This window comes from Daldinia vernicosa, assembly GCF_022497035.1.
Source record: "Daldinia vernicosa strain CBS 139.73 unplaced genomic scaffold F5Y00scaffold_70, whole genome shotgun sequence".
NCBI lineage: Eukaryota > Fungi > Ascomycota > Sordariomycetes > Xylariales > Hypoxylaceae > Daldinia > Daldinia vernicosa.
The window spans coordinates 84,754-112,060 of NW_025953986.1; the positions used below are offsets into that span (position 1 = coordinate 84,754).

General features: G+C 46.1%; 10 protein-coding genes across 10 annotated transcripts; 6 read left to right on the forward strand and 4 right to left on the reverse strand.

Moving 5' to 3' along the window:
• Positions 1 to 21: 21 nt before the first annotated feature.
• F5Y00DRAFT_266375 (uncharacterized protein) lies at positions 22 to 1,170 on the reverse strand (the record flags this gene model as incomplete). Its single annotated transcript, XM_048011930.1, has 4 exons — positions 22 to 59; positions 114 to 499; positions 551 to 711; positions 760 to 1,170. The coding sequence occupies 4 exons, from the start codon at positions 1,168 to 1,170 to the stop codon at positions 22 to 24; spliced, it is 996 nt and encodes a 331-aa protein (XP_047860577.1).
• Positions 1,171 to 1,806: 636 nt separating this feature from the next.
• F5Y00DRAFT_266376 (uncharacterized protein) lies at positions 1,807 to 2,911 on the reverse strand (the record flags this gene model as incomplete). Its single annotated transcript, XM_048011931.1, has 5 exons — positions 1,807 to 1,904; positions 1,959 to 2,194; positions 2,248 to 2,347; positions 2,446 to 2,530; positions 2,579 to 2,911. The coding sequence occupies 5 exons, from the start codon at positions 2,909 to 2,911 to the stop codon at positions 1,807 to 1,809; spliced, it is 852 nt and encodes a 283-aa protein (XP_047860578.1).
• A 1,143-nt stretch (positions 2,912 to 4,054) lies between these two features.
• On the forward strand, positions 4,055 to 4,946 carry F5Y00DRAFT_266377 (uncharacterized protein; the record flags this gene model as incomplete). Its single annotated transcript, XM_048011932.1, has 3 exons — positions 4,055 to 4,099; positions 4,164 to 4,589; positions 4,641 to 4,946. The coding sequence occupies 3 exons, from the start codon at positions 4,055 to 4,057 to the stop codon at positions 4,944 to 4,946; spliced, it is 777 nt and encodes a 258-aa protein (XP_047860579.1).
• Positions 4,947 to 6,571: 1,625 nt separating this feature from the next.
• F5Y00DRAFT_273876 (uncharacterized protein) lies at positions 6,572 to 7,947 on the reverse strand (the record flags this gene model as incomplete). The annotated part of the gene is made up of 2 exons (XM_048013251.1): positions 6,572 to 7,061; positions 7,124 to 7,947. The coding sequence occupies 2 exons, from the start codon at positions 7,945 to 7,947 to the stop codon at positions 6,572 to 6,574; spliced, it is 1,314 nt and encodes a 437-aa protein (XP_047860580.1).
• A 417-nt stretch (positions 7,948 to 8,364) lies between these two features.
• Positions 8,365 to 11,786, forward strand: F5Y00DRAFT_273877 (uncharacterized protein; the record flags this gene model as incomplete). The annotated part of the gene is made up of 9 exons (XM_048013252.1): positions 8,365 to 8,485; positions 8,558 to 8,852; positions 8,907 to 9,123; positions 9,185 to 9,709; positions 9,760 to 10,333; positions 10,383 to 10,712; positions 10,760 to 11,242; positions 11,300 to 11,488; positions 11,546 to 11,786. Exons 1-9 carry the CDS (start codon positions 8,436 to 8,438, stop codon positions 11,784 to 11,786), a joined length of 2,904 nt encoding a protein of 967 aa, XP_047860581.1. The 5' UTR covers positions 8,365 to 8,435.
• Positions 11,787 to 12,043: 257 nt separating this feature from the next.
• Positions 12,044 to 12,726, reverse strand: F5Y00DRAFT_273881 (uncharacterized protein; the record flags this gene model as incomplete). The annotated part of the gene is made up of 3 exons (XM_048013253.1): positions 12,044 to 12,086; positions 12,143 to 12,424; positions 12,479 to 12,726. The coding sequence occupies 3 exons, from the start codon at positions 12,724 to 12,726 to the stop codon at positions 12,044 to 12,046; spliced, it is 573 nt and encodes a 190-aa protein (XP_047860582.1).
• A 1,349-nt stretch (positions 12,727 to 14,075) lies between these two features.
• Positions 14,076 to 15,278, forward strand: F5Y00DRAFT_248263 (glycoside hydrolase family 75 protein). The gene is made up of 3 exons (XM_048009412.1): positions 14,076 to 14,339; positions 14,393 to 14,730; positions 14,789 to 15,278. The coding sequence occupies exons 1-3, from the start codon at positions 14,177 to 14,179 to the stop codon at positions 15,056 to 15,058; spliced, it is 771 nt and encodes a 256-aa protein (XP_047860583.1). The 5' UTR covers positions 14,076 to 14,176; the 3' UTR covers positions 15,059 to 15,278.
• Positions 15,279 to 15,579: 301 nt separating this feature from the next.
• On the forward strand, positions 15,580 to 18,172 carry F5Y00DRAFT_248274 (glycoside hydrolase family 125 protein). The gene is made up of 5 exons (XM_048009413.1): positions 15,580 to 15,998; positions 16,085 to 16,659; positions 16,711 to 17,657; positions 17,723 to 18,031; positions 18,108 to 18,172. Exons 2-4 carry the CDS (start codon positions 16,219 to 16,221, stop codon positions 17,994 to 17,996), a joined length of 1,662 nt encoding a protein of 553 aa, XP_047860584.1. The 5' UTR covers positions 15,580 to 15,998; positions 16,085 to 16,218; the 3' UTR covers positions 17,997 to 18,031; positions 18,108 to 18,172.
• Positions 18,173 to 20,054: 1,882 nt separating this feature from the next.
• Positions 20,055 to 23,525, forward strand: F5Y00DRAFT_196450 (autophagy-related protein 13-domain-containing protein). The gene is made up of 3 exons (XM_048005269.1): positions 20,055 to 20,557; positions 20,625 to 20,723; positions 20,783 to 23,525. The coding sequence occupies exons 1-3, from the start codon at positions 20,324 to 20,326 to the stop codon at positions 23,300 to 23,302; spliced, it is 2,853 nt and encodes a 950-aa protein (XP_047860585.1). The 5' UTR covers positions 20,055 to 20,323; the 3' UTR covers positions 23,303 to 23,525.
• Positions 23,526 to 24,426: 901 nt separating this feature from the next.
• On the forward strand, positions 24,427 to 27,292 carry F5Y00DRAFT_248284 (uncharacterized protein). The gene is made up of 5 exons (XM_048009414.1): positions 24,427 to 24,749; positions 24,821 to 24,981; positions 25,042 to 25,812; positions 25,868 to 26,201; positions 26,256 to 27,292. The coding sequence occupies exons 1-5, from the start codon at positions 24,707 to 24,709 to the stop codon at positions 27,059 to 27,061; spliced, it is 2,115 nt and encodes a 704-aa protein (XP_047860586.1). The 5' UTR covers positions 24,427 to 24,706; the 3' UTR covers positions 27,062 to 27,292.
• The last annotated feature ends 15 nt before the right edge of the window (positions 27,293 to 27,307 follow it).

Genomic DNA, 27,307 nt, shown 5'->3' on the forward strand with positions numbered 1-27,307 from the left:
TAGCCAAACTCGAGTACATTTTTACATATCCATTTGTCTGCCAGGGAGACTAGTAACCCCTATGAGATGATTTATTAGTTCGGGGCGTATTAAATGGTCGCGTAATTACTTACATCCGTCGATATCCTCATTGACAGTGCTCTTGATAGTGCATTTATTCGCTTGGTCGACGCTCTGAGTCGCAATTCCGTTACTGAGTAGAGGCTGGGAGTCCATGGCGCGCTGAAGAGCATCACCCTTCCAGCCGAAGAGGTAGTCACCGTGAGTACCGTAACCTACGCTGTCTTCGTAACTCCACACGAAGGGCTGAGAACCGTCCGCAGGCCACAGAGACTTGTCGTTGAATGGAGTCGTGTCCCACATAGTCTCATAGGCAACTTGGGGTACACGAACGGGATGCGACGACGGGCAAGGGCCTGCAGTTGTGAATCCTCCCCTGTTCGTGTTGTACATGTGGTCTTGGTGGTTCGGGCTGTCAAGGTTCTTGCCATCCCAGCATCTGCTTCGCAGTTAGTGGATAGGGATTATGACCAGGTATAAGATTACTAACGCTGGGAAGTGGTGAATAGCCATGATACCCGCCTTGCATGGCTGCTTGGGGAACTCAGCGGTTTCGGGGAACCTCGTCATAACGTCCTGCAGACAGGTATAACGTAGGCCGGGGTTAGTACCGTCCTTGCTTTCTGGTGATCCGACTGTCATGCGGAATCCCTAGAGCTGTTAGGTGGCCCGTAATAGTAATAGGGGAAATAGACATACAGGCTTGAAAGCTGTGATCTTCTGGTTTCCGTTCGAGTTGAACGACTCCTGGAGGTAGTAGACGGTCATCCCACCCTTAATGTTACCTAATAAAGCATTTGGATACTGGGATACACGCTTGTATGTTCCATTGCGGGCTTTAAAGTATAGGACAGCGGTCCAGTAGTTAGAGAAGTCTTCGGAAAATGTGCAGGTTGTGCAAGTAGCCCTCTGACTGACGTCTTGGGTAGGGTTCATGGTTGCGTTAAAGCCATTTCCACCAACGATCTGGTGGAGATGCGCCGAAGGGATGACGCCGGGTTCAACAAGAGGGTCTAAACGCTGGACGCTGAGAGTGGCACATCCGAAACGGAGGTATGCCTGAGAGGGCGTAGCAAGCGCAAGGGCGAGAGAGAAAAAAGATCCCTTCATCTTGATTGTATCGATAATGAAGTCGGCGTCGATATTGGTGATGCAGCCCGGAGACGGTGGGGATACCGGAAGGCAAGCGGATGGAGTCACATCTAGACTAACATATATACAGAACGCCAGCTTCTAGCTCTGCTAGCGATTCGCTTATGCCGCGTCGGTCGGCAGAATACCCGGTCTTGTCTTATTCAATTCGCATTCATCCAGAGATGTGCAATTAAGGTAATGATATCTATAATTACTGGAACCGCTCACCTTTATCACCGGGCTACGACGGCAGCGAGGCCAAACAATATGTAGGTGTAGCCGTCTGATATCAATAATTCATCCACATTGGCAATGGATATGCCGCCCCTGAGAAACTTGACAAGCATCGAGCTATTCGAAGCATTACGAAAGCATTGTATAGAGCAAACGGCAGTTAGATGATTGGGTCCCAGTCATACACTGCCGGGGGCCCCCGTTCCGAGAGCCCGAATCTAGGTAAGCCAGGGGTTAAATATCCCCTACCATATTTCCCGTCTCCTCATGACTGACCCCGGACCCAGATACCCACATCTACCGCACGTGCCCCCCGACCACCGGCAATCCTATTCCGTCCGGCAAACAGTTACCTATACGGGAATATTTGGACCTTCTTCATAGTTTGGTAATGACTAAAGTCCGTGTCTCGACGCTCTCGCGCGGGGGCGCTTGTGATGTCGCCATCGAGTTTTCTACGGATACGTGTGGACAGTCTAAGGCTAGGTGTTAGTGGAAATCTAGCCTTTAACCCGTATAATCGCACTTACACCTGGCATTTGAACCTGAATGGCTATCGTAGGTCAGAAATAGAAAAGGCTCGCTAGACTTTTGGTCAGGCAACCAATACCAATGCTGCTCTTTGTTATATTTCAAATAGTATATTTCTTGAGTCCAATCTGGATACACTCTGTCCGTGGCAACGAGGTCATTTACGTCGATTGAGCTGTAGTCACACAATGCAAGAGGGCGATCTTCGCATTGCGGTAAAACAGGACGCCACGTACTGCAGGCAATAATTAGCAACTATTGTGACTGTCACCATAAGTGTGTCCTTACTTTATGAGTCTAAAACGGTAGCCGGGTTGAAAGAAAGTTTGGAGCTGCTCCTCGTTGAGAATATTCTTCAGGAGCCGCGGTACGGTATCCAGAGATATATCTAGACATAATGAGAATACACCAGCCATATTTAAGTCAAATTACGAACCGACTGTAGGAAGTTAGGCCGATGTATAATAAGTTTCATAGGAGTCTTACCATGTGCGCCCACGGCAACCTGCTCTACTAGAAGTGGATCACTTGGGTCATAGTTTTCAAGAGCCATAGGGGCATTTTTACGCATCTTAAAATATTATTAATGGAAATCAAAATATGGTATCAGCATGCTCACCTTGTAATCGTAGCAATGAACAAAATCTGCTCTGAAGAGGGATCGAAGCAACTCCTCGTTCTCGGCGCGGTACTTTTCGATCAGTTCAGTATCTACTCCGAGACTTGGGACATATTTAGACTCATGCTCGACGTAGCAGAATCCATTTCTCTCCAAACTGATATTGTTATCATTACGCATACTATGTACGGTTACTGGTTTATTCTCCCATTCGACATTGGTTGTATTAATGGCGTCAAGGCCGATTTTAGCAGTTGCCGAGGGATGAAGAAAGAAAGGCTTCTCTTCACCATATAGAGGAATATCAGCGATGAAATCAATAGTAGTCTGCATGTTAGCTTCTGAAATTATATTTACTTCAAGAATGGAAGAGTTTATGCTGGGAAAAGGTGTGTTCTACCACTTACAGTGAGAAGTTCAAAGAAAAAGGGGTATATAACCTAGGTAGAAAACTAACTCTCGGATGCTAGTTGGAACTTGCAGCTACTGGAAGCAGAGCCTCATCCTCAAAATCAAATACCGTAGGTACCTACCTAGGTACTCGTTGAAATACCAGCTGCTCATAGCCTCGAAGGATTGTGGTGTGTGTCCTATAAATGAAATTATCCCGAATGTGCACAAACGTACGTCATTATAGATAGTATGACAGGGCAGAGCCTCAATAATGATGATTGATTCCTACCTAGGAATTTAATACTATATTCTAAGATAAGAAATAACCAATAAGATGCTTCTATATATCAAAAGCCTACTGGTGTACTTCAAGCCTCTTCGCAATAGATGAGCGATGTTTTTTCGCCGGTTTCATGGGGTCGGTGAGACAATTAGAATTATTGGCTAGGATCGTCCGATATACTGTAGCATCCCCATAGAATGATATAAGCCCAATTGGGACCCTTCTGATCGATCACGCATTTCTTAAACGAATTAACCCCACCTCCTTTATCAGTACTTTTATTTAGGTGGGTTACCGTGGATTAATTCACGCCACCTGTTTCGAGTGTCCCGTTCATGTTGAGCCTCATAAGCACAGATACAATCTTTATTAATGCGTCATTTTGTGAACTCTGTAAAATGCATTAGGTACCTAATTACTCCAACCTTAGACAGCCTGCTTTTTAGATACCTAATATAGCATTTCTCATGAAAATGCAAATCTGGTATTTCAGTCCGAGTTTCCGTAAATGGATTATCTTAAGAACCGTCTTTTAAAAGCAAGGGGGTAGTTTAGGTAAACCCATTCATTAGGTACAGAGTTACCTTACACCTACATAATTCAAGGTAATGGTATCTCAATACAGTTTTACTTATATTTAGTACCGAAGCTCTGGCTATTGTACGGAAGGTTTCTGTAAACTTCTCGTTATTAGTGGTATTCCATGCTGGTAGTTCAGTTATTCGACTCCAATCATACAAATATTACTCCTATTCATATAATCTACATGTCTCGCCTATTGTTCATATAAAAATAGTACCATGATCCGCGAAAAGGAGTATAATGTGGTTGTTACGGCTTGTGCTGTAAGTTAGAAGCAACCCTTTAAGATATATTATGCTATTAAGTGTACTCATTGTTAGTTCCTAGCCGTTTAAGAAGAACGAAACAAATCCAACAAAAGACCTCAAAGTCAAACTACCGCCTCGGATCGAGCGTCAGGGGCGTATTCCCATTAAAATTATCAAGTACCCCATTGACTTCAGAAATGTGATCAAAGATATGGAAATCATTCCGGATCTTTGGAGCGGTAAAAAGAAGGTCTATGAACCGGGTTCCAGAGAAGGTCAAAAAATATACATTGATGCAATGCTCCATCTAGGCATGAATTTTTCCGACTCCTGGCAGATTGAAAAAAGGGCACGGCGCGACGGCTATGATTGGGTTGGCGATGATGGAGTACCACTACCCAAGCATAATGGCGGGAAGGAAGGAAGATGGGAAGGTATACCCAAAGTTCTAACACCCGTCTTCGATGTCGATCATATTGCAAGGCGATTGCACAAAGATCTCCCGGTAAGTAGCTTCCGTATAAAAGGAAGGAAATTACTAAGACTAGGGCGCTAGAACACACCAACAGAGACTTCTACAGATGCTGGTCTCATGTATTGTGAATTTATATACTTCACTTCACTTGCTACGCTGTACGAAGCGGGCGAGACCCCTCGGGCGTTGTTCTTGCACCATGCAGGGTTGAAAACTACGGAGGATGACATTGAAGATGGGGTTCAAGTCGCAATCTCGGTCATTTGTTCAATGATAGATCAACTAGAAGCTTCACGGGGAGTTGTGATGCAGTATAATAAGCACACCATGGAAGAAGTACCGGAACCTCTAAGTCTCTCTAGGGCCCTTGGCACATTCAGATTGTAAAGGCTCAATTTTTTGCCATGGCCAAAGAAAGCTAGTTAGGAATATTATGAAATAATGAGGCGCAGATACTTGATTCGATTAACTACCTGACTATTACTTGAGTTCTCATCAATCAATGAAGTCACACAAATGCGTATTGTTGCACGAGTGTTTAGATAGGCGGCAAAATAATTATAATTACCTAGATACGCTGTAGGTTTAGACGTGCTATTGTTTACTACGTTACACGTTCCCAATGAAGTATACTCCAGAAGTGCAACACCCAGATTTGGGTAATTTTTCAGTCCTCAACCAATGGTCTAAATCAAGAACCCCGGCTTATAATTGTCCTTCTATCTTTTCTTACACCGACATCCTACTACATACTACCTATTAGGATAATCCCCCCATCGATCATGCCACAAAACTATACTAGGGATCGGCGGTTGGACTTGTGTAACTTCTTCTCAACTCGGTATTGGACAGCAAGTGTACATATTGAATCATAAAACCCGGCATAAGGCTGTTTTTGCGTGTGGCCAGCTGCGACTATTAGGTAGCATTAGGCCTCAACTCATAATCCGGTCATTAAGCTTACAATACCTAGCTTTTACACCTTTTCCTCGTCGTTGGTTGGCTACCATATATGGACACAGGGCTACGTAGTCTTTCCTGGAGCCTCAAATAAGCAGAGCCTCAATCTTATCTCTCTGAAAGTCGTGTCCGTCTACAGTCACTCGGATAATATCGGTGCTACTATACGTAAACTTTGTCTTTCACGCATGGAAACGAAATGAAACCGGGATCCTTCATCATGGAGATAGATGGCGAAGAATGGTAAGCATGCATACAGTTATTTGATCTTGGCAGAACTGAGTGCGAAGAATCTCTATAGCCTGAGCAGAGTCAATCATATGAGATTTCGATGGAACACAAATAGCGCCCTGCTCCCGCCTATGTTCAGACTTGCCAGTCGGAATTATACAGCACAACTCTGATTAATTATTGTTTCACTCGGCTAGCTCAGTCAACCTTACTTCGCCACTCTGAAAATGTCTGGAAGCCCACTTCAGATCAAGGATCCCGAAGTCCTCAACCTGCTCCGCCTCGACCGTGACTTTGACATGCGGACTGTCATGGATCGTTCCGGATATCCTCCGATTCAGTACAAGTCTCAAGCTTGGCGTGCACAATCACACCTCGCCTTCCCAACCCAACCCAATGACAACCATCAGCAACCTGAGATGGCAAGAACTCTCGTTCGTGGTGGCAAAATCTACCTTGCTGGCACTGGCGCAGCCCCACGATGTTGATAACTCTATGCTGGGTTTGTCTACACTGCCATAGAGCCTCTCTGATATACATGCTGACGTCACACAATGAACACTAGAGCTGAAAGTTGAAGTTCTCTTTGACTATGTCGAATTCTTTAGTTCCTGTGAGGGGCATAGCGGAATGCTTTCAGCAGCTTATATTGTTTTGCCAACGAAATCGCCCAGTTAAACCTAACTTCATCAGAATATGACTTTTTTTTAAAGAAATAGGGATGAAGACTATGTTTAGGCCTTCAGGGATTATCTTCCGACTTGTCACTCGTTCTACTATGTATAGCTGATATAGCGATCTAATTCTATTTACATCTACTCCTATTTATAAATTGATATTGCTAACTGCGCGATGCCCAGTAAGACTTGAAGAATGCCTAAGATAACCGTAGCCAAACCTATTTTTATAGCAGCCTTCAGGGTAAGAAGCCTATCAGGATTTCGTTGATCCTTCCATACTTCAAGGAAGTCATTTGGTTCTTGACCAGAAATATAATCCGCCAACTCAGCAAGCCGTAACCCCAAATGAGGAAAGCTGTCTTGTACCTTGTAGACGTTACGCTCGTGAAGAAGTTCAACGATTCCAGTAGAATCATCTACGTCTTTATTTCCGCATAGTACGCCAAGTAAGGGGTCTAGGGCCCCATTCCACTTTGCACTTTTGAGTTCCTTCTCACGAAACAGTTTGCGAGAATGGGAATGTTGTCCGAATAATAGACGATAACTTAGTAAGACTTCGGCCAGGTATAATTTCCCCACTGAATCGGTGTTGAATTGGCAGTTCTTTCGGCAAATGTGGCTCTTGAATAACCTGTATATGACGTGAGATTGTTAGCACCATCCTATTCAAATATCTAATATTAACGATCTTACCGGTCAATAAGAGTCTCATTATCCTCGCTCAGACATATTTCAGCACAGAGTGAAGGCAGGCGAAATAGTTTCAGTTGTTTCTTTCTACTATACCGATCGAATTCGCAGTGCTTTGAAAGATCATTAACCCAAAGAATTGTAACGCCACCTAATTGAGATAAGGAGTAAACATTCAAATGAGTAACCAAAAGATTCGGTAATACTTGTGGCAACCCAGCACCCTGTGGACAAGCTATTGGGACAAGTTTATAGCTACGAAGCATAGCTCCAATGGGTCTCTGTGACGAGTCCTCGATAGGTATGATGGTCTGCTTTTCTTTACTTCTATTTGACTGGGTCTCCGCAATCTTGAAGTCAGCATCTGCCGTTGTGAATACCGGTGTGTATAGCAAAGTAGACCAGCCGATAACAGCAAATACGAAGTGTCGCATCGTATTTTCATGAGTTTTAGTACCCAGTACAGGAGTTTCCGAACTATCGAATAATTGTGTTACAATATCGTCTATCGTCGTCTGAGCGGTTGAAGATCTGATTAATCTGATGATCTTAGTAGATACTTCGAACTGACGCTCTAAAGAAGGTTGATCGGCCCGAGGTTTCCAGGTAACGTTAAATAATTCGGCTGTGGCGCGTTCGTAATCCAGCATGCGATTTTCCGTTATATCTAAAAACAATTTTAGACTGCCGTTCCGAGCATAAAGCCTATCCCCATTCCCGCAACAAGCTTCGATAAAGGATGGTCTTGTGTCATTGGAGATCTCCGAGTATGAGGGAATATTGTTTGGCTTACGCCATTTCCTTCTAGGAAGCGTGTTGTAACCCATTTCAATCGTTATTAATTCGCGGATGACTTCTGACTTGCTGATGCCAGGATCCGGAGGGTGGCACTTTAGGTATAATGCATACAAGATTAGAGACAATTTTCGGATGTGGAAGACACACACCTCGAAGTTATGAGCCAGTCTAATATTTTATTATTGCCCCTATGAGACGCAACTTTCTTGGTGTGTGGTTACACTAAGGCAGGCTCTGGGCCTGGCTGAGGTTGACCGGCAAAAACCCCGAATGCAAACAGATGTAGGTATTCAAATGCCGACCGGTGCATATGAAGAGAAGCAGGCTGCAAATTTGGAGGCGTTGGTAGTATCGAAAAATCCCGAGACTATTACCCTTGAAAAGGGCGATGCGGCTCTTTAGGAGGTATCTACTTCCTACCTAGGACATACCCCCAAAGATAACTCCCTACTTTTCTCAATCGAAACGGATTCTATACAAGCTATCCCCTGTCTAAGGGTATTCCTACGATGACACCATGCAACTCCCTACTATCATCTCTTGTACTACCAACAGTATGGCCGAGTAGTGAGTTCCACCATTGATACCCAAGGTATAGATCAATTAGCTACGGTGTCTAATACATTATATACGCAATAGTGATGATATATACGCACAGTCATGGAATGAGACAGTAAGGGAGTGCGAAAATAAATTAGAGCGACGTGACTACGAGCGTGCTTTAGGGGTCAAATCGCTCGAAGACTTCCGAAATGAGTTGCGAAGGCTGCTAAGCGATTATCCCGACGAACCTTCAAGGACTGCAATTAAACTCCTCTATCCTACCTTAGAGCATTACGAAACCTTTGCCCGAATTTTCGTCGACATGATGTACCATCCTATTGACACATCTATGATGTGGGGACTGTTGTCCTTAGTCTTCAAGGCAAGAAAAGTACCTGGGTAACTAAGATTAGCTAGGAGTGTAAGACTGATATCTACTACGCAGCTTGCTCTAGAGAGCACAGGAGAAACCAATCCGCTCGACAATATTACAAGATGGCTGGAAAATATTGGTCGCAAATTGCAGGATTCTAACGACTGTTATCAGAGAATCACAGACTCTGTAACGGTCAAGAATGATATAATAGAGGTAAATAGGGAGATTGTCATTCTTTGGATAAATATCATCATGACATTTCGCAATAAGGGTCAGGGGCACGAAAGTACGTAATACGTCGCAAGTGATTCCCCCCAACGCAGAGGGCTAAGTGGTCAACTTAATAGGTTTTCTCAACAAAAGCGCACTTGATGATATAACCGACATTTATAATGCGGCCTACCAGAACATCACCGAAGCCGTAAGGCGTATTGAAAAAGTAGCAAAGCTAGCAGAAAGACAAGCATACCAAACGATCCTACAGAGCATACTTTCGCTAAAGAATCAACAACGAGAAGGTGGCTCAATACCGTGTAATACTCTCCCGATAGCTGAGAACCGCCTATTCTATGGCCGTCAGGGTATCCTATGTCAGATAGAAGATTACCTACGGCCAGCAGACACAGGTACTCGACTTTCTTCCATGGCACTGTATGGCCTTGGTGGCATCGGCAAAACGCAAATTGCACTTGCCTATGCGTATCAAAGGTTGGATGACCTCGACGCAGTATTCTGGATATCTGCCGAAAACACCTACACCATCCAACAAAGCTTCAGTCACGTTGCTATCGACGCCCTTAAACTTCCGAAAGCCGTTCCCCAAGCAAACCAACAAAATATGATACTGGTACTAGACTGGTTACAAAACACATGTAAGAGATATGACTGATCGCCCGTTAACCTATTGTTAACTATGCGGTAGCTGCTAAGTGGCTTCTCATATTCGATAATGTCGACGATCATAGCGTCCTTGACAATTGCTGGCCTGCTTCTAAACATGGTGCCATTCTAGTAACTACTAGAGATGTTCTTGTTGCCTCTCTTCCTATTGACACTGGACTTGAAGTGAATGAATTTAATGATGAAGAAGGTGCTGAGTTTTTACTCCACATGACACACGGTAGGCAACGGGTTGATGGGGAGTTAGAAGCAGCACGACTTGTCGCGGGGGTATTAGGTGGCTTACCACTTGCTCTCAACCAAATGGCTGCTTTTATCAACGCAAGGAGCTTATCAATCCCCGAATTCTATGTCGCGTATATCAAGTATGATTATCACTTACATACACAGAAGAAGAACGGCTATAAGTATTTAGGCTACCCACACGCCTTAGATACGGTATGGGAAATTTCCTTTGCAACTCTAGGAAATCAAGCTCGAGCTTGTCTTGGCGTTTTGAGCTTCCTCGCTGCCGACGACGTCCCTGCAGAAATTTTCACGGCTACACAGCCCGATAGACTACCGTGCACCTTATATTTTTGCACTGATGAGTTATGGTATGTGGTACTTATTTCAAACGGCTTTATACGTGTTAATGAAATACAGCCTCGGCGAGGCCATAGAAGAGCTAACTCGCCACTCTCTAGTTAGAAGGAATATCCAGCAAAGAAGCTTTCGAATCCATCGACTAGTACAAACAGGGTACCGAGCCAAATTAGAAGAACCCCAACAAGACTTTGAGGCAGCCGTAAAGTTATTGCTTGAGAAGATCCCATCTCAACGATCGAGTAGATTTGACAACGACGAATGGATCCTGTATGAGAAGTATATCCCCCAAGTTCTTTCACTTGTAAAGAACTACAACGATTCTCAAACTAAGCCAAAGCCTCTAAAACCAAACGAGGATTTTGTTAGACTTCTTACTAACTCTTCCTAGTAAGTTGATTCCATCTTGTTGATAAGACAGACTAACTGTCTAAAAGTGCGATACACGACAATGATACCGTTAATGTCATCCCAGAGTTACTTCATACTGCTGATTCGGCATTTCACGAATGTACAGAGGTAAACCAGGATAGGTTACTTTGGGCGCTCTTACAATATTTGAAATGCATACATCATTTCTGTACTTCCGAATTCATCAAATCGGAATTGGAAATGGCGGAAAGTCTTCGTATTCGCTTGGAGTTACTTCCCCCAAACGACCTACTCGTAGCTGTTGCGTATAGCGGCCTTGGAATGGCCACTGGTGCTCAAGGGCGTTATGAAGAAGGTCTAGAGTGGCTACTAAAAGCAGGAAAGATTTACGAAGGCCCAGACGGGGAGAATCCCTCGAGGAAACTGGTATGGTGCTATAATATTTCGCGTAACTACTACTGTATGGGCAGATACGAAGAAGCCGAAAATATTTTGGATCATGCATTGAAAGTTGCGAACCGGCTACAAAGTTGGTATATGCAAGTTTAGTATGTTAGGTATCTCTTCCGGCAGAGAAACCTCCTTACTTACACTTTTTTGTCTAGTGCCCATCTTACATTTACTTCACTTCGAATCAGGACGAATAACCTTGACGAAGCAAAACAACATGCTGAGACAGCTAAGAACTTGCTAGAAACTTCCGGAACATCAGCCCGCTTCAGCTGGCTTAGCTCTTATTGTGCATATCGTGTAGGTCAGGTGGCAATGAAGCAAGGTCGGACTAATGATGCCATGTAAGCAAATCGCAACAATTTTCCTTTCGAGAAACCAGACGTTAACTATGTCTAAAGAGAGGAAACAGCAAAGGCGACAGCTATCGGGAAGCTTGTGAATGTACCAACGGGCATCCTGGCTCGGTGTGTGCACATCTACTCAAAAGCATTGGGAATGGACCCCTCAAGACAAGAGGAATCGGAAACACAACGGATGGAAGCCAGACGACTGCGAGCATCATTACCAGATGGAGGAGGTGACCCAGACGACGAGACTGATGAGGCCTTTGAGAAACTCGTAAAGATGGACCATCGATAGAAAGCCCCTGATGACAGAAACAAGACGGGGAGGACTCATTACCCGTTCTAAAGTAAAGTACTTGAGGTTACAGTACATTATCACACTCGTTTACCTCATTTTTCCAAGTACGGTATTGGACAGATAGGAAACGGAAATAATTTCCTATGTTAATCACAATTACGTCCCATTGTGTATCCAAACTATCCTTAAATATATCATTTTGACCTATATGTCATTAATTCGAGCTGGTAGATGCCTAATATCGAGTTACTTGCTCAGACAGATTCAGGTGGCTTGGTAATACCTGTTAACTTGTCGCTAATGAATCGCTTATTAACTTCCTATCCAAATATTTGGACTTATCACTAACTTACCCATTCAACTTCTTCATCAGAGCTCCTATACCTTCATGAGAATAATCCTTCTCATTCCACATGTCTTTGTGGTAAACGACCTTCTCATTAGGTGCCTCGCCCTCAAGCCTCAAGGATACTAGGCTATCCACAGACTTTGATATGTGGACACCTGCAAATGTATACTTATGTCTCTGTTTCCAAATGAGTTCGTGCTCTGTCGAAGATGTGACCTCCGTTGCCAACGATTCAAGCTTAGAAAAGAGCTTCGGGAGGCCGTACCACTGGCCTGCTATCTTGTATCTAAGCATAGTTAGGTTATAAAAACTGCTAGAAATGCCTCTTGATTAAACGTACCTTGTATCACAGTAGCTAAAAGGGTCGTCATAGATGGCCTTCTCGGCATATACTTGCATGTTCTCTTCTGATGTCTGTCCACAATAGAGATTGATTATTTTCTGTTGTATTACCCTCCGAGATGGTGAAATTTGCAAAGAGCTATCCGGATGAGGAGCATAGTCCACTGCCCCGTCAACATTTCGAGGTCTATCAGGATGAGGCTCTACGCCGCGTTGGTCAGGATGCGGTGATGTTGATGAAGGCATATCGTAAGAGAAATTGTGAGATTAAACTTGGGAATGCGTAATAGGAGTCCAAGAAACCAAATAATTTATTAAAGCATTATTGTCTTCCAAGCCATTATAATCAAGTTCTAATCATATCCATGATGAGCGATGACATCATGACTATAGAAGTATAGTAAAACAATGCATTGATCGACATCGTATATCAATAGTTCGAAAAAGCAATATCGCGTAAGATAGGCTTTGTTCCAAGCGACTCTACCCACCAAGATTTCCCATGACCTATGTATCCAAGGAGGAAACACAGATGGTGATATGAAAGAAATAAAAGGTAACCTTACATGATTTAAGAGTACGCCCCCTATCTCAAATAATACTCCTAGAATGTGGCAATTGCCTATATTTTCGATGAGCTCGGTAGAATCTTAGTAGACTTAGCGGATATTGCAAGACAGAATGGACATACCCTGCCACAGATGAATTATTTCATAATCAAGACTTCATATCCGAGACTGGATATTGTATCTTCAAGTTCAAGTTTCAAAAGCTAAATGAAATAGTGTGAGAACTTATATGATCTCAAATGGGGGTACGTTCATACCGTAGATTCTGGTGAACTCCGAATATTACATAGTGCCAAGTCAGTTGCTTATTACCTTCAAGGATCAGTAACATTTTCCAAACGCAACAAACGTCAGCCAAAAGTATCAAATATATCAATCTTAACTTCTAAACCACTGGGGAAATAGTAGATTTTATGCTTCAAACATTGGATACGAAGAATCAATTGTTTCGTGAACATAAGTTGAATCGGTTCTGGGCTGCATTTTACCGATGCGCTTCCTAAGTTGGAAGGAGTTGCAATATGAAGTTACAGTATGGGGAATAGGGGGTGGTATATCACATAGCCTGCTATACGAGTAAGCCAATAGAATAGCACGAATTGAGGCCTCACAGAAAGAAACCTATTTAAAGGGTTTAGTCACCAAATCTCAGCTTCCAGAACGGTCAATTGTTGTTTCGCATGTGGATCGTTTCTGGATCGCCTTAAAGCACTCTTGAGGAACGTTCATACGACATTTGGTAAATCTGTCAGATTATTGAACGAGTTGATGTCATCAAAATTTAACCACAACTAATCAGAGACAGGCCATTTATGTGATACTCAATTGAGTGTCACTCATCTCAGCCGCAGTCCTACTAGAATCGCTACAACAATCCCTAAACAGTATGTATATCTGGTATCTAATTATAGCTCCAGCTCCAGCTCAGCAACGATGAGCTTATTAGGACCGCACGATGGCGCTCCTTATAGAAAGGGGCATGTTTTAAGCCATAAGCAGCCTACGAATGGATTTATACAAATAGAGCCAGACTGCTCAGTTCAATAGAGACTAGACTCCGTAAACCAAACATTCACCACAATTTATCAACATTACAAGATAGACCATTTTATTTCATATACTACAAAATGTCTCTCAAGAGCTTTATCGGGGTTTCTACGCTTCTAGGTGCGACTCTTGCCAGAGACGTTCCGTCAAATGTTCGGAACTTCTACAACAATATCCAAAACAGTGGCCAATGCAGCTATCCTCTCGCTACGGGGTTCTACAGCGAATACAATGACGATAATTGTAACAAATCTCACCCTTCTCGAACTTATCTATGCAGGGCTAATGTGGCACAGCCTTCAGCTACTGCGGGGACCATCTGGAAGACTCGAAGGTCATCTACATCCAAGGTAGCAACAGCCAGTTCGCCAACATGGATATCGACTGCGACGGGACTCAGGGCGGCCCCGCTGACGATGGCCGTTGCGGAAATTCCGACGATACTCAGTCAATTACATCTTTCGCCGACACCGTAAGAGGATACGGCAAGGGTGTTCGGGACTTGGACGCCAAGATCCACCCCTACGTCGTTTTCGGAAATGTGGGTGACAAGCCCGGCTTCACATCATTCGACCCTCAAGAGCACGGCATTAAACCATTGAGCGTCATGGCCGTCGTATGTGGTGATAAGCTGGTAAGGAATCTCTATCTCCAGGTATTAACGAAAAGTATGGCGAGCTAACTGAGATAAGATCTACGGAGTCTGGGGTGACGAGAACGGCGCCGACGGCGAGAAGTCCGTCGTTGGAGAGGCTTCGATTTCTTTGGCTACCGCTTGCTTCGGGGAAGGGATGACTGGAAACAATGGACACGATGAGAACGACGTGTTGTACATTGCTTTCACGGGTGACGATGCTGTTCCTGGCAAGAACGGAGCTAAGTGGGATGCACAAAACTACGAGGAATTCGAGAAGAGCATTCAAGGCCTAGGTGATAAGCTCATTCAGCGTATCCAGGCTTAAACGGGAGTATTGCGCGGTAGGGGTAAAGCTTACACCAGGGCTGTATAAAGTCGATGTGATGTAGATAATTGGTTTAGGTTCATACTTGTTTAAATAGGTGGAATTTCATTTTTGAGCTGGACATGGAATCACACAAGCGCGAAGGGTTGGATAAGTGGAGGGATATTCAGCAGAAGTCATAGATTGAGCGTGTATAGAATGCTTTTCCGGTATATTATCTGTGTATTAACCTGGATAAGGTATCTTCAAGCGTTGATACGCGTCTCAGGTCAAGAAACACTAAAAATATATCAAAAAGATGAATACGAGCAAACAAAGACTAGTGGGTATTAGACTAGGATATCATTAGAGCGATCTGGATTTTAAATGAAGCGTAGCAGTTATGTGTTGGACATCTGATATAAAGGAGGTATGTTTGTACGTAATTTTGTCAACTTGAACATTAGCACAACTTAATTAAACATCCATAAATGAAGCAGTAATGAAACCGACCGTTCATGTATAATGAAATTGAATTAGTCCGTTTTAAAGGCTAACAGTCAAAATATTAGAGTCCGTGCTCTAACACATCATTCTTTTCGCGTTGGGCCTGAAAATTCTGAATACGCCCATGTTTACATTTACATACCTAATTATTTAGGGTCATTTTACCCCAACTATTCATGAGCCTCAAGAGCGGGGGAGATGTCGATCAGCAAAGCTTCATTAGGAAGCTCGCAAAGGGCAAAGGAAGATTCGGCTGTCGGAAAGGGGAAAGGCAAGAAGTCAACCAGTTCCCTGTTTGCAATTCTACCAATAAAATGGAGTGCCTAGGTCGGGAAACAAAAAACCATTCGACAAACAGTTAAATGATCACGAGTTACCGCCCCTGCGGTGTTGCCATTGAGAATGCAAGCAGGCTTTCCCCGCATTCTCCTCGACCTATCTCGGCTTTCCCTAGGTACCTACCTACCTTTCATGCTATTCCCCCGGACCACTACAATGATAGCTCCCCCAAATTAACGTCATATGCTCATTTGTAGCCAGGGCGTCTGCAAGGGTGATAAACATGACCACTCAGGAATTCTTTGCAAACAAGACAGCAAGGTTAGCCTGCAGGCCTGGCGCCGATCTGCGGTCTAGAAACCCCAGCCGGGGAAAACAAAGAACAGGTCAAGTTGATGAATTCAAATATCACTGGACGCCTCGCCCTTTTCCCTTGGGGTAACCCCAGACTCACGTCTGTAGGTATTCCTTATACATCACTCGTTCTTGGAGATCTCTCCAAGATTCTAGAGTTAGGTGCAATGCGTCTTCTACTCTTGCTATCCACTTTCTTGTTCGGAGGGGTTTCTACAGTCTCAGCACAATGCCCTGATTACTCGGATTACTCTATGGCCACCCACGAGCCCTTCTCAGCGGGGAAGTATCAGCTTTCATATCAGAGGCCAATAGCTGCGTGTCGGACGGCCAACGTTTCGGATGTTGAGAAGATCATCCAAGATATGAAAACAGTGGTGAAGGACCCGGATCTCTTCCGATTATTTGAAAATACTTTTCCGAACACACTGGACACCACGGTGAAATGGAAAGGCTATGCCGAAGATGATTCGACAGAAGAGGTATACTAATCCGCTTATATGCTCGTTAATATCATATTAACACCGTCTAAGCTCACCTTTGTCACGACTGGGGATATTGTGGCTATGTGGCTTCGCGATTCAGCGAATCAATTGCGTAGTTATAAGTCACTGCTTAAGGCGGATGATTCTCCCAATTCGATAGCATCCCTCTACCGCGGTGCGATTAACTTGCAGGCGAGATACGTCATTCGAAATCCATATTGTAATGCGTTTCAAGCACCGACCGAGTCGGGTTTACCACCAGAGAGCAATGGTTATGCGGATACCGACAAGGTGACGCCCCCTTACAACACCAGCTTTGTTTTCGAATGCAAGTACGAACTTGATTCGATTTCGGCCTTCCTGCAATTATCATACGATTATTACAATAAAACCGAGGATTCCGATTTCTTTGGCAAGTTCCGATGGGTTGAAGCTGTCGAGACAATTCTCAATGTGACAGAAGGTCTCCTAGTTGGAACGTACAGTGATGACGGATCTGTTAACGAGTCACCCTATACATTTCAACGGCAAAGCACCAGCGCAACGGAGACTCTTGCGAATACCGGAGCCGGAAACCCCGTGAGGAGCGGCACCGGATTGGTTCGTAGTGCATTCCGTCCTTCGGACGATTCAACCATCTACCAACTATTCATTCCGGCGAACATGCAATTCTCGAGTTATCTTGGAAAATCCGCCAAGATTATGGAGGCGCACGACGCCGAACTCGCAAAACGCATGAGCGATTTCGCATCTAGCGTGCGAGAAGGGATTGAAACACATGGTAAGGTGCAGCACGAGGTTTTGGGAGAGATATACGCATATGAGGTCGACGGATTTGGGTCGAGAAACTTGATGGACGATGCCAACGTCCCAAGCTTACTGAGCGCACCGATTCTAGATTATCTAGATGCATCGGACGAGACGTATCAGAGAACCCGTAAATTCGCGCTTTCGACGTGGAACCCGTATTATATGCACGGGCCCGTGCTGAATGGGTACGTGGATTTTATGTACCTATATGAAGACACGATTCAAAGTAACGATGCTAACGTGCAGCCAGTACCGGAGGTCCTCACGTGGGGCCTGGAAAAGCCTGGCCAATGTCGATCATCACGTCACTCTTGACTTCCGACGACGACGACGAGATCCTTACGGGGCTGCAGGAGCTGGCGTCATCTACCGACGGGTTGGGGTTGATTCACGAATCTGTAGATACGTTCAATGCGTCAGTATGGACACGGGAGTGGTTTTCCTGGGCTAACGGCTTATTTGGAGAGATGCTGTTGGGACTGAAAGACAGGAAGCCTCATTTACTCGAGACGAGCTTCCAGTAGGTTTCAAGCGTTTAATATGCGAGTTGTCGTACATGCCTAAATAAATGTTATTTATATTTATATTTAATCGCCACGCCACGTCACGTTGCTGAAGACCGCCAGTTGATGTTACCTAGCTGGGGGAGTTATTCGGGGTTGTAAATAGGAACAATAGAAACAAGTATCGTGGAAATAAACCGTGATTATTACATGCTGCATTATGTGCTTTTATAAAGCGTGAAGTGGTCCAATGATATTTAATCCGAGTTAGCCGTCAAAATTGCAACATGATTTACCATGCATACGACCAATAACTTCCCAACGCAGGAACAATCTACGGCTGATGGTAACATGTTTCTTTTCATCTACACGGGGACGTCTTATCAGGGGTGATATACATATGCTCAACCCAGTTGGTCAGATGAACCGGTGTGTCAGTGGACCTACTGACATTATCCAACAAGGTGAACGTAGCGAAGGACGTGGGAGATGTAATAGATCAGCCTTTGCCTTTAATATATATATACATACCTGATAGATGGGGTACCTGAGACACGTTTTTACCTTAGGCACTTTTAGGGGAGAGATGATAGCTAATTGTTTCCGTCACTAAGATGTTCATTATGTAGATAGATATACGTTAGGTAGATACCCGAACAGCACATATACGTATAACTTCAACCTGGTCTCCGGTTTCTCTATTCGTACTGATTGGAGATGTCTGCTGCAAAGCCCTGTCGCTGCTGCGTGGCTCCGTGCCTGTGGCCTGCCTGGTCGCAGCACAATCCTGCATATTCCGTATAGTTGGGGAATAAGAGGTCAAGACTGGGGTATTTGCAAGTGAGTCTGGTATTTCGTAGTAGTTATACTTACTAACTACTTCTTTGATCATCTTTTAATTTTTGACATTGTCGCGTGTAGGACCCTCAATTGTATTTTTAGCTCAGATAATTTTCTGGAAGATTTATAGAAAAGTTGAATGTCTTACCTATCTCCTTTGAAGTCCTTTGACTTACCTGGATGTTTCCTACAGTCTTATACATGAATATACGTACCTCTGTACATCAAATGTCGTGATAAGCAACGTAAGCTAATGTACCTATCTAACTACATATGTCCACTATCTAAGGTTCTATGTACTAAAACAGCTAACGAAATCGTCATAGCAGACCAATCAAAATTAATATTTCAGTCTTGGCTTAGGTACCTCTTACCCTACCTTAACATTCACTCTTATCAGGCGGTCGGCTCGTCATCTATCTCTTTTCTCTCTTCTGCCTCTGTGCCTCTTGCTACTTACTGCTTGCTTCGGTCGGCTCTCCCAACTCTCCGCCAATCCTCAACCAGCACGGTCCGGACCGATGACGGATGGCCACAAGGTCCTTGATACCCCTTGGAGAACCTGGGAAAAGAGATCACGAGGAGAAGGCCGTCTGACCCCTTCGTCTCTTTCTTTCGAAGTTGGAATATCTCTCGCGATTAATCGCACAGTTCGCATCATTTGCCATCTGCCATTTACCATCTACCATTTACCATTCACATCTATACAGCTGCTCGACTGCGCCGATTCTCATCTTCCATCTCTCATCTCTGATAGGATCGAGATTTTGACTTGAGCAACCACTCAGTCATTCATCCATTCACCAACCTTCAAACACTGTATCCCTCCTCTTTTCCCTTCTTCAGGTCTTCCGGTACATTTAGCGATAATGGCACTGTCCACCTAATAAACCTAGCTTCACCAGCCTTACCAGCTTTACCTAGCTCCTTAAACAACCCCCCAAACCAAAACCCTGCAGCCACCCGCATCCAGTTAGCAGAGCCGCCCGCCACGTTCTCCTACCGGCTACCCATTTACCATTCACCATTTACATACAGATCAATACTTAGACAATCCAATTCAACACAATCGACACTTTGTTTGGACCCCTCCTCTTCTGCCGTTGTATGTCTGCCTACGTGTTTCAACATCCCACCCGTCCAGCCTATACCTGTCGCGACTGGTCGTCTCTTTTGACTTCTGTATATGCTTGTATAAACAATCTGTGGATACCTTAGTCTACCTATTTGTTTGCCCTATATTTCAGATTACGAACAATGGATGCCAAAGTTCGGTGGCATCGAGCTACAACTTCCGTTTCCATCTAACGAACATACTTGGGCCTTCGTAATACGCCCTAGTTCGCCTGCTATATCGCCTCTTCTGCGCCCAGTGGCACAGATTATTCGGTATATCCTCGAGATTGTGCATCGTCCGACCCGAACGGCAAATCAATTACGCATCTTTTCCCTTGGTTTCACCCATTTACTACCAGGCTAACCGTAGCCTGGGTCGCGACGACTTCACGATGCATCAGACCCCCCGCGCCCCGCCTCGCACAGCCTCGCCCGCCTTATCGTCCCAGACAAACCCCACAAGAACCAACAACCAGAGAGATCCAGCAAGTCCCAGCAGTCGCCCGTCGTCTAGACCAGGCTCCAGGACTCAGGAAGGGACGATAACGGGGGCAAGCAGCGGTAATCGCGGTGATGCAGGCGGTCCTACTCGAGAGTCCATCAAGAAATTGGACCAGATCATTCAGGTTGGTGTTTTGCCCGCTGACTTGCCTCATTCATTCATGAATTCTGACAAGTAGTCTATCAATATAGAATATCTACTCGAAGGCAGGCACCGTCATCCTGCAGGCACGCATACAGGTAACTCCGGTTCTTGTGGGTAGGTCCCACGAGAAGAGAACAAGTCGATGGGTAAGTTCAGACCTTAAATAGGGGTGTTTGCGATGAATCTCACAATGTATTATTTATAGTTCCAACTCGATACGGACGAAATCGATGATTTCCGAGAAGAGTTTCGCATATGGAAACAATGCGGTGGATTCGAAAATCGACCCCCTCCGTTAGTTATCGAGACCTACCTTGATGCGTCTTGGTTGAAGGGCGGTCAGAGCCTAGTAGTTGTAGACGAAAATGGGAAACGGTGGGATGTCGTTGAAGCTCTCAACTCTTCCGATCAGTTCAGCGATAGCAGCTCTGGTCGTCAGGGTGAGCCCATTACGCAGCTTGTATTAGAACGGTGGCGTGTTGATTTGAAAGGGCCAAATCCTGAGAAATCAGATGACTTTGGCCTTTTACTTCCCACGGTATACAAGAAGGCTATTGTCCTAATGCGATCAATATATACGACTACCGGTATCTTGCCCGCGTGGAAACTCGCCAGGAACTCTAAGACCAAAGGCAGCCATCCCGCATTGTCAATCCGCTGCCGAGTCTTTTCAGGTGAGGTTCCAGCCTATGGGTCCGGCACCCGAATCTTTTCAACTGAGCCTCCAGGCTATGGGTCCGACACTCTGAGGATGCCGTTATATAGTGGAAGGGGGGATGTTTCTACGGATTGTGTCTTTGGCGACCTCGAAATCCCTGTGGGGCGTTTCTATGTTTCTGTCTCTTACCGCAACAACTGCAATTTCCAAGTGGTTGAGACTGAATCTTTACTAAGTTCCCGTATCGGTATGGCAATCTCTGATGATATGTTTAAGCCGTCGCTACCCCGTCGTGGTCATGGACGCTACGAGTCATATGCCCCCGAAGTTGGGTCGCTTCAATACCACCGCCACGCACCTGACGTCACAAAGAACCAGCAACGATATGGTAGCTTATCCACCTTTCATGGCGAAGGGCCCGTTGGCACAAGCCCAATTTCGGCGTTAAAAGCTGTCAAGGCCCCAGGCTCGGATACCAGCTCGCCGCCCGAGTCTAGACCTGCGAGCATTGAAGCTCCCCCCCACACTCTCCCTATTACCGGACCTGCTCGGCGACCATCTCTTAGAGGGTTAGACGGACCGAGGCGTCCGTCTGTCTCCTTCCAGTCATCACCCTTTAAGCATGGCTCCCTTTCGAGCTCGCCCGCCACTCGATTACAGGACCAAGATGTTCCGCCGTCACCGCATTCCCTCAACCGGACTTCGGGTTTAAGCGCACACGTGAGGAATCGTTCCTCACTAACAGCTGGAATGGCAGCTTCCTTACGAGGAGTACCACCTCCAACTGCAGCAGATAACTCTGTTGCAAGCTCGCCGAGGCCATCAGTCTCTAATCGGTTTAGTAGTAGCTTCACGCATCGTCGTAGCCGGCCATCTATTAGCACCGCTAATAAAGATGACGATCAGAACAGCAGCGGCAAGCAAAGTCTCTCGTCGTCCATTGTACAACCTGGCTCCGGTTTATTTAACGAACTTGGGGCGGGTGGCAGCTCTGGATCCTTCCAGACCGATGATGATAATATTCAGGATTTCTTGAAGCTGATTGAAAGCAAGAGAACACTACAAAGTTTCGAACCTAGCAAGAAGGGAGAATCGGCCACTAAAAGAACGGCCGCTCAGCTGTCTAAATTTCATCTTATGCGCGAGTCGAATAATGCGCTCACTGAATCCATGAACTCGTCTATGCAATTACACCGTTCTTCCAGCTCCTCGAGTCGGCAATTAGCCAATGTGCCAGGGATGTCGACATCATCATCTCCGGGGAAACCGTTATCACCTCATACTCCGCATACGCCGGCCATTCCATCACGGTTGAGCGAAAATTCAAGTGTCGACTACGCGCCAACCGCAAGGGTTACGTCGCGGTCGCGCAATGTCGAAGACCTCGCGGAAGAGCCAGTCAGTGTACAAGCCACCCATGAGGGGACTACTGCGATCGATATTCCTACCTCTCCGCGGCCTTATCCGCACGGAAGGCGATCGAGCTCTGTGGCTCATCAAAACCGCGCATTGGTTGACGATGATGATGTGGATGCGCATCGTAGCATCAGTCTCGGCGCGGATGACCGCGAGCCGCCTAGTCTGAGCGTTTTGCTGGGATTAGGTGCTGCTGAAGCTAATAGCGCGGTAGATACGCCCGAGTTACAATCCCCTGCCGATATTAGGGCAACGAATTTGCCGGATACGCTGGGACAGGAATCGGAATCCATCGAACGAGAAGTCCGGCCTCCCGGTGGTCTTTACACTGGATTTTCCAGTTCACCCTATACTAGACGTTATGGCAATAGCATTGGCCGGGGGATAACGCCTCCCCATTCTGGAAGCGGCAGTCTAGCAGGATCCAGTGGTAGATTCGGTAGAGGTTATTCACGCGGAGGCGCTACCGGCTTAGGTGTGGCGGGCAACGTCGCGGACGAGACCGATGATGAGCCCCTTCTTTTCGACATGTCGGAGATCACCCGCGAACAATCACGTCGCAGTCTTGAGGAGGCTAGGGGCGGCGGCAGCGTGGGATCTACAGGTGACAGGGGAGGATACGAAACAAGCCATAGGAGCCGCCGTTGGTAAAAACTTCGTATCCTACTACACCCGCCTACAACCTTATATGGGTATTTCATTTCGTTGAGATAGATTGCTTTGTAATGCTTGGCTTGGTCGTGGATTGATGATATATGCATGGAATAGGAACTCGTTAGGTGGCGGCGGGTTTTTTCATGCTGCTGGACACGGATACGTCCTCTGAGATCTACTGCACCTACAGATTGCCATTGTTGTTTCCTGGATGGCGCGGAAGTTGTTTTGATAGGAGTTTGATGGCATTTGGACGGACATGACTATTCTTGATGAGGGCCGGAGTCTAGAGTGGGGTTTGTGAGGTCCATCATCATATCACGCTCGAGGAAGACCGTCTGGCGTTTTTTGGTCCCGGAACATGGCAGAAGGGTTGGTATTTCTGCATGAGGATGGCCACGTTTGATCTTAAGTTTAGGGTCGCGGATAAGGTGCTATAATACTACAAAGGTAACCGGGGGCACAGTCCCGTCCTGGAGAACGCATCACCTGTAGATGGAATAGAAAGGATATAGTACAACGCTACTAACATGAGACTCTTTTCTCCTCTTAGGGCTGTTTTCATTAGGTTTAAACCTGTATGTATATGAGATGATGGGTATTTACGAGCTGAATCGAAGTACATATATATCTTGCGATCTATCTCGCTGCATATAAATACGCTCTGGGAGGTTTATTAATGCTTAGACCACAGCTCAGGAACCGATGGTAGTTGCGAGTGTAAATGTAAATATGTGTCTTTACCAGCTTTACTACTGGGTTGCCGATATTAAAAACATTAGGTGCCTAACCATCTTCAAAATATTGGATTCTGCCCTTCGTTCCACCTAGGCCGAGAATCGGAAAGTTGAGGCGCAGTAGGATATTGATAGAAATAACAATAGGAATATCCCAACGTCACTGCATCGCGCGTTGCTTAATAAGGACGAGTAGGATACTTCGCTAGCCTAATGGGGCATCCATTGTTCCAAAATCCAGGGTCAGGGCTATCCTGGCACTCGCATTGCCCCATCGCCCCCAAGCCTTGGGGCTTTGAATAGAACGCTAAAGTGCCTAACTTGGCTAAACGGGGTATAGCGTACGGATTATGGCAGGTAAAGAAACAGCAAGCACTGGCCAACGTCATCAATTACACTTTATGTTACCACTCCTCCAGGCTGCAAGCTTTAGTACATGTACCCTTACATATTCCACTATTCCACTATCTCCTTCTTAACATTAACAACTACAACCACGAATTCCCAACGCCACTCTCATACCTTTAAACCGTTCGCCAGGTAGAAAATATCCAACCTAAACCCATACATTAGGTACCTAGGAACGCGAAATCCGACGTTGAAATTAGCGACAATATCCAAGTTATAAGGATTGTCTTTTTCTTCACCCCTCCTGCTGCCCAGCATGTTTCGGGGAACAGCAGTCGGACCATATGACGAAGAGATCGGTAGGTTTGCCCGCAACGTAACCGCATATAGCCCCCAATATATCCATAAACTGACATAGAATTACTCGTAGCCAAGGCGACCGATGAGAATCTCACATCGGAGGATTGGGGGGCCATTATCGAGGTCTGCGACAAAGTAGGGAGCGATCCCAATGGCCCCAATCAAGCGGTTCAGAGTTTAATCAAACGTCTGGCGCATCGCAATGCCAATGTCCAACTCTACACCCTCGAGGTAGGTGGTCTAATAAACCAGTTTCAGTTTCCTTCAGGCTGACCATATCTGGTTCATCAGCTCGCAAATGCGCTCTCCCAGAACTGCGGCAAGAATATGCACCGAGAGCTTGCCAGCCGCGCCTTTACCGATGCCCTACTTAAACTTGCCAACGATCGTAATACCCACCAACAAGTCAAGTTGAAGATCCTCGAAAGGATGAAGGAGTGGTCCGATATGTTTAGCAAGGACGCCGACCTCGGGATCATGTACGATGCCTACTACCGCCTTAAGCAGAGTAATCCGACATTGCAGCCACCCTCGGCTCCACAGAAGACCGGTCTTACCGAGCTAGATCGTCAGAAGGAGGAGGAAGAGCTCCAGATAGCACTGAAGCTATCGTTGCAAGAGGAGGAGAGGAAAAAGGGCACACAACCCACATCTTCTGTCGCAGGACCTAGCTCTAGCGCGGTACCGAGTGCAGCGGCTGCTCCGGTGGAATCAGTGCCTTCTCACCCCACAGGCACGACAGCCGCCACCGTATCGCGAGTCCGCGCCCTCTACGATTTTGCGCCATCCGAGCCCGGCGAACTTGAGTTCAGGAAGGGAGATATTATAGCAGTTTTGGAGTCCGTCTATAAAGATTGGTGGCGAGGCTCGTTAAAAGGCAGGACCGGTATTTTTCCCTTGAACTACGTCGAAAAGCTTGCCGACCCGACCCCCGATGAACTTCACCGCGAGGCGCAAATGGAGGCCGAAGTGTTTGCCGAAATCAAGAATGTGGAGAAGCTTCTTACGCTATTGAGCACTTCTAATGCATCGCCAAGGGAAGAGGACAACGAGGAGATATCAGTATGTCTTAGGCGGTTCGAGTTTAGGCACAGTTGATTGCTAACCACCTTTCTAGAAACTATACCACCAAACACTCGCTATTCGACCTAAACTAATTAAGTTAATTGAGAAGTATTCTCAGAAGAAGGAAGACTTCACGCAACTCAATGAAAAATTCATCAAGGCCCGAAGAGATTACGAGTCACTTTTAGAATCTTCAATGTCCCATCCTCCCCAACCGACTTATCACCAATACGCACCACGACCGCTCATGGCACACGGGTATGGGGTTCCGGGAGGCCCAGGAGGCCCGGGTCCTGGTTCGAACTTCGCTCCTCAGGGACCGCCGCCTAACCAGCAGGAGCCCCAACGATTTTACACCCCGGGTCCTCAAGGACCCCCCCAGCAAGGTATGTAAGATGCAGACATCTTTGAACGAGTCTAGACGGCTCACATATAATTAGAGCAGAACCGATACCAGGCTACATCGCCGCCTCCTAGTTTCCAGCGGCTAACGCCAGCACCTGCTCCCTTCTATCTACAAGGGGCAGAAGTTCCTGCTCAAGCAAGCCAACAGCCACCTCAGCAATATCCGCCAAGAGATCAGCCCTCGCGGATAGCCGCAGGGAAACAGCCTGCTCCTTTACAAACATCTTCTTCTCCGCCGCCGCAAGCTTACCAGGCGTACTCTCAACCCGCTCAAGCGGAACAGCGGCCTCAGAGTACTTACGGCAATCCTCAAGAATTAGCCACGTCGGCCTACGACTCCCCGATTGCAGCCACCCACAATCCTGGTCGACCCGATCCCTATTCCGCATCAGTCTACTCTCAGGAGGACCCTTATGCCACAAGCCCAACGGCTACCGCACCTTCTGCACCCTCAGCCCCTGCCCCTTCCGCCCCGCCGGGACCAACTCAGGGCGTTCCAGCCCCTCTAGCTGTAACATCTTACCCTTCAGCACCCTCCCAGCCGCAATACTCGGCGTATAACCCTAGTGTCCAGCGCCAGGACTCGTATGATGCTCCCTCGCAAATACCCCCTCAACCGACCGGGTTAGCACCTCCAATTCCGCAGGGGGCCCAACCACCGCCGAGCGCAATGACACCCCCGCCTCTTCAACCAGGTGGCACAGCCTTCGATGCCCGGCAGTCACTCCCAAGCCAGGCCCCGCTGAGCCAACCGCAACAGCCGCAATACAAAGCCTACATACCCCCGGGGAATGAGCCTAGCGCACCGCAGGACTTCTATAGGCAAAACGCGGCGTACTAATTTTCAGCGGAAATAATAGTGTTGGTACACATGAATGGGGATTTAGCAAAATTCAGATATCGTGCTAAGAGCTTTGATTTGGGCATGTTGTCAGGGGGAATCCTGGAGGGTTTTAGTTACTAGGCGAGGTTGATTCCCCTATTCATTCCATAGGCTCCCCAAGTTCCAGGGAAGTAGTTTATTAGATAATGGATGTAGTAATTATCGCGAATGATTTAGATGTTTCTTTTATGGTAAATGTGATGA

Coding starts and splice junctions, on each gene's coding strand:
- F5Y00DRAFT_248263 (XM_048009412.1), top strand. CDS start 14,177: ATGTCTCTCAAGAGCTTTATCGGGGTTTCTACGCTTCTAGGTGCGACT. Junction 14,340..14,392: donor CGAATACAATGACGATAATT/GTAACAAATCTC, acceptor AATGTGGCACAG/CCTTCAGCTACTGCGGGGAC. Junction 14,731..14,788: donor TCGTATGTGGTGATAAGCTG/GTAAGGAATCTC, acceptor AACTGAGATAAG/ATCTACGGAGTCTGGGGTGA.
- F5Y00DRAFT_248274 (XM_048009413.1), top strand. CDS start 16,219: ATGAATTCAAATATCACTGGACGCCTCGCCCTTTTCCCTTGGGGTAAC. Junction 16,660..16,710: donor AAGATGATTCGACAGAAGAG/GTATACTAATCC, acceptor ACACCGTCTAAG/CTCACCTTTGTCACGACTGG. Junction 17,658..17,722: donor CACGGGCCCGTGCTGAATGG/GTACGTGGATTT, acceptor ACGTGCAGCCAG/TACCGGAGGTCCTCACGTGG.
- F5Y00DRAFT_196450 (XM_048005269.1), top strand. CDS start 20,324: ATGCATCAGACCCCCCGCGCCCCGCCTCGCACAGCCTCGCCCGCCTTA. Junction 20,558..20,624: donor AATTGGACCAGATCATTCAG/GTTGGTGTTTTG, acceptor CTATCAATATAG/AATATCTACTCGAAGGCAGG. Junction 20,724..20,782: donor AGAAGAGAACAAGTCGATGG/GTAAGTTCAGAC, acceptor TATTATTTATAG/TTCCAACTCGATACGGACGA.
- F5Y00DRAFT_248284 (XM_048009414.1), top strand. CDS start 24,707: ATGTTTCGGGGAACAGCAGTCGGACCATATGACGAAGAGATCG. Junction 24,982..25,041: donor TCCAACTCTACACCCTCGAG/GTAGGTGGTCTA, acceptor CTGGTTCATCAG/CTCGCAAATGCGCTCTCCCA. Junction 26,202..26,255: donor TCAAGGACCCCCCCAGCAAG/GTATGTAAGATG, acceptor ACATATAATTAG/AGCAGAACCGATACCAGGCT.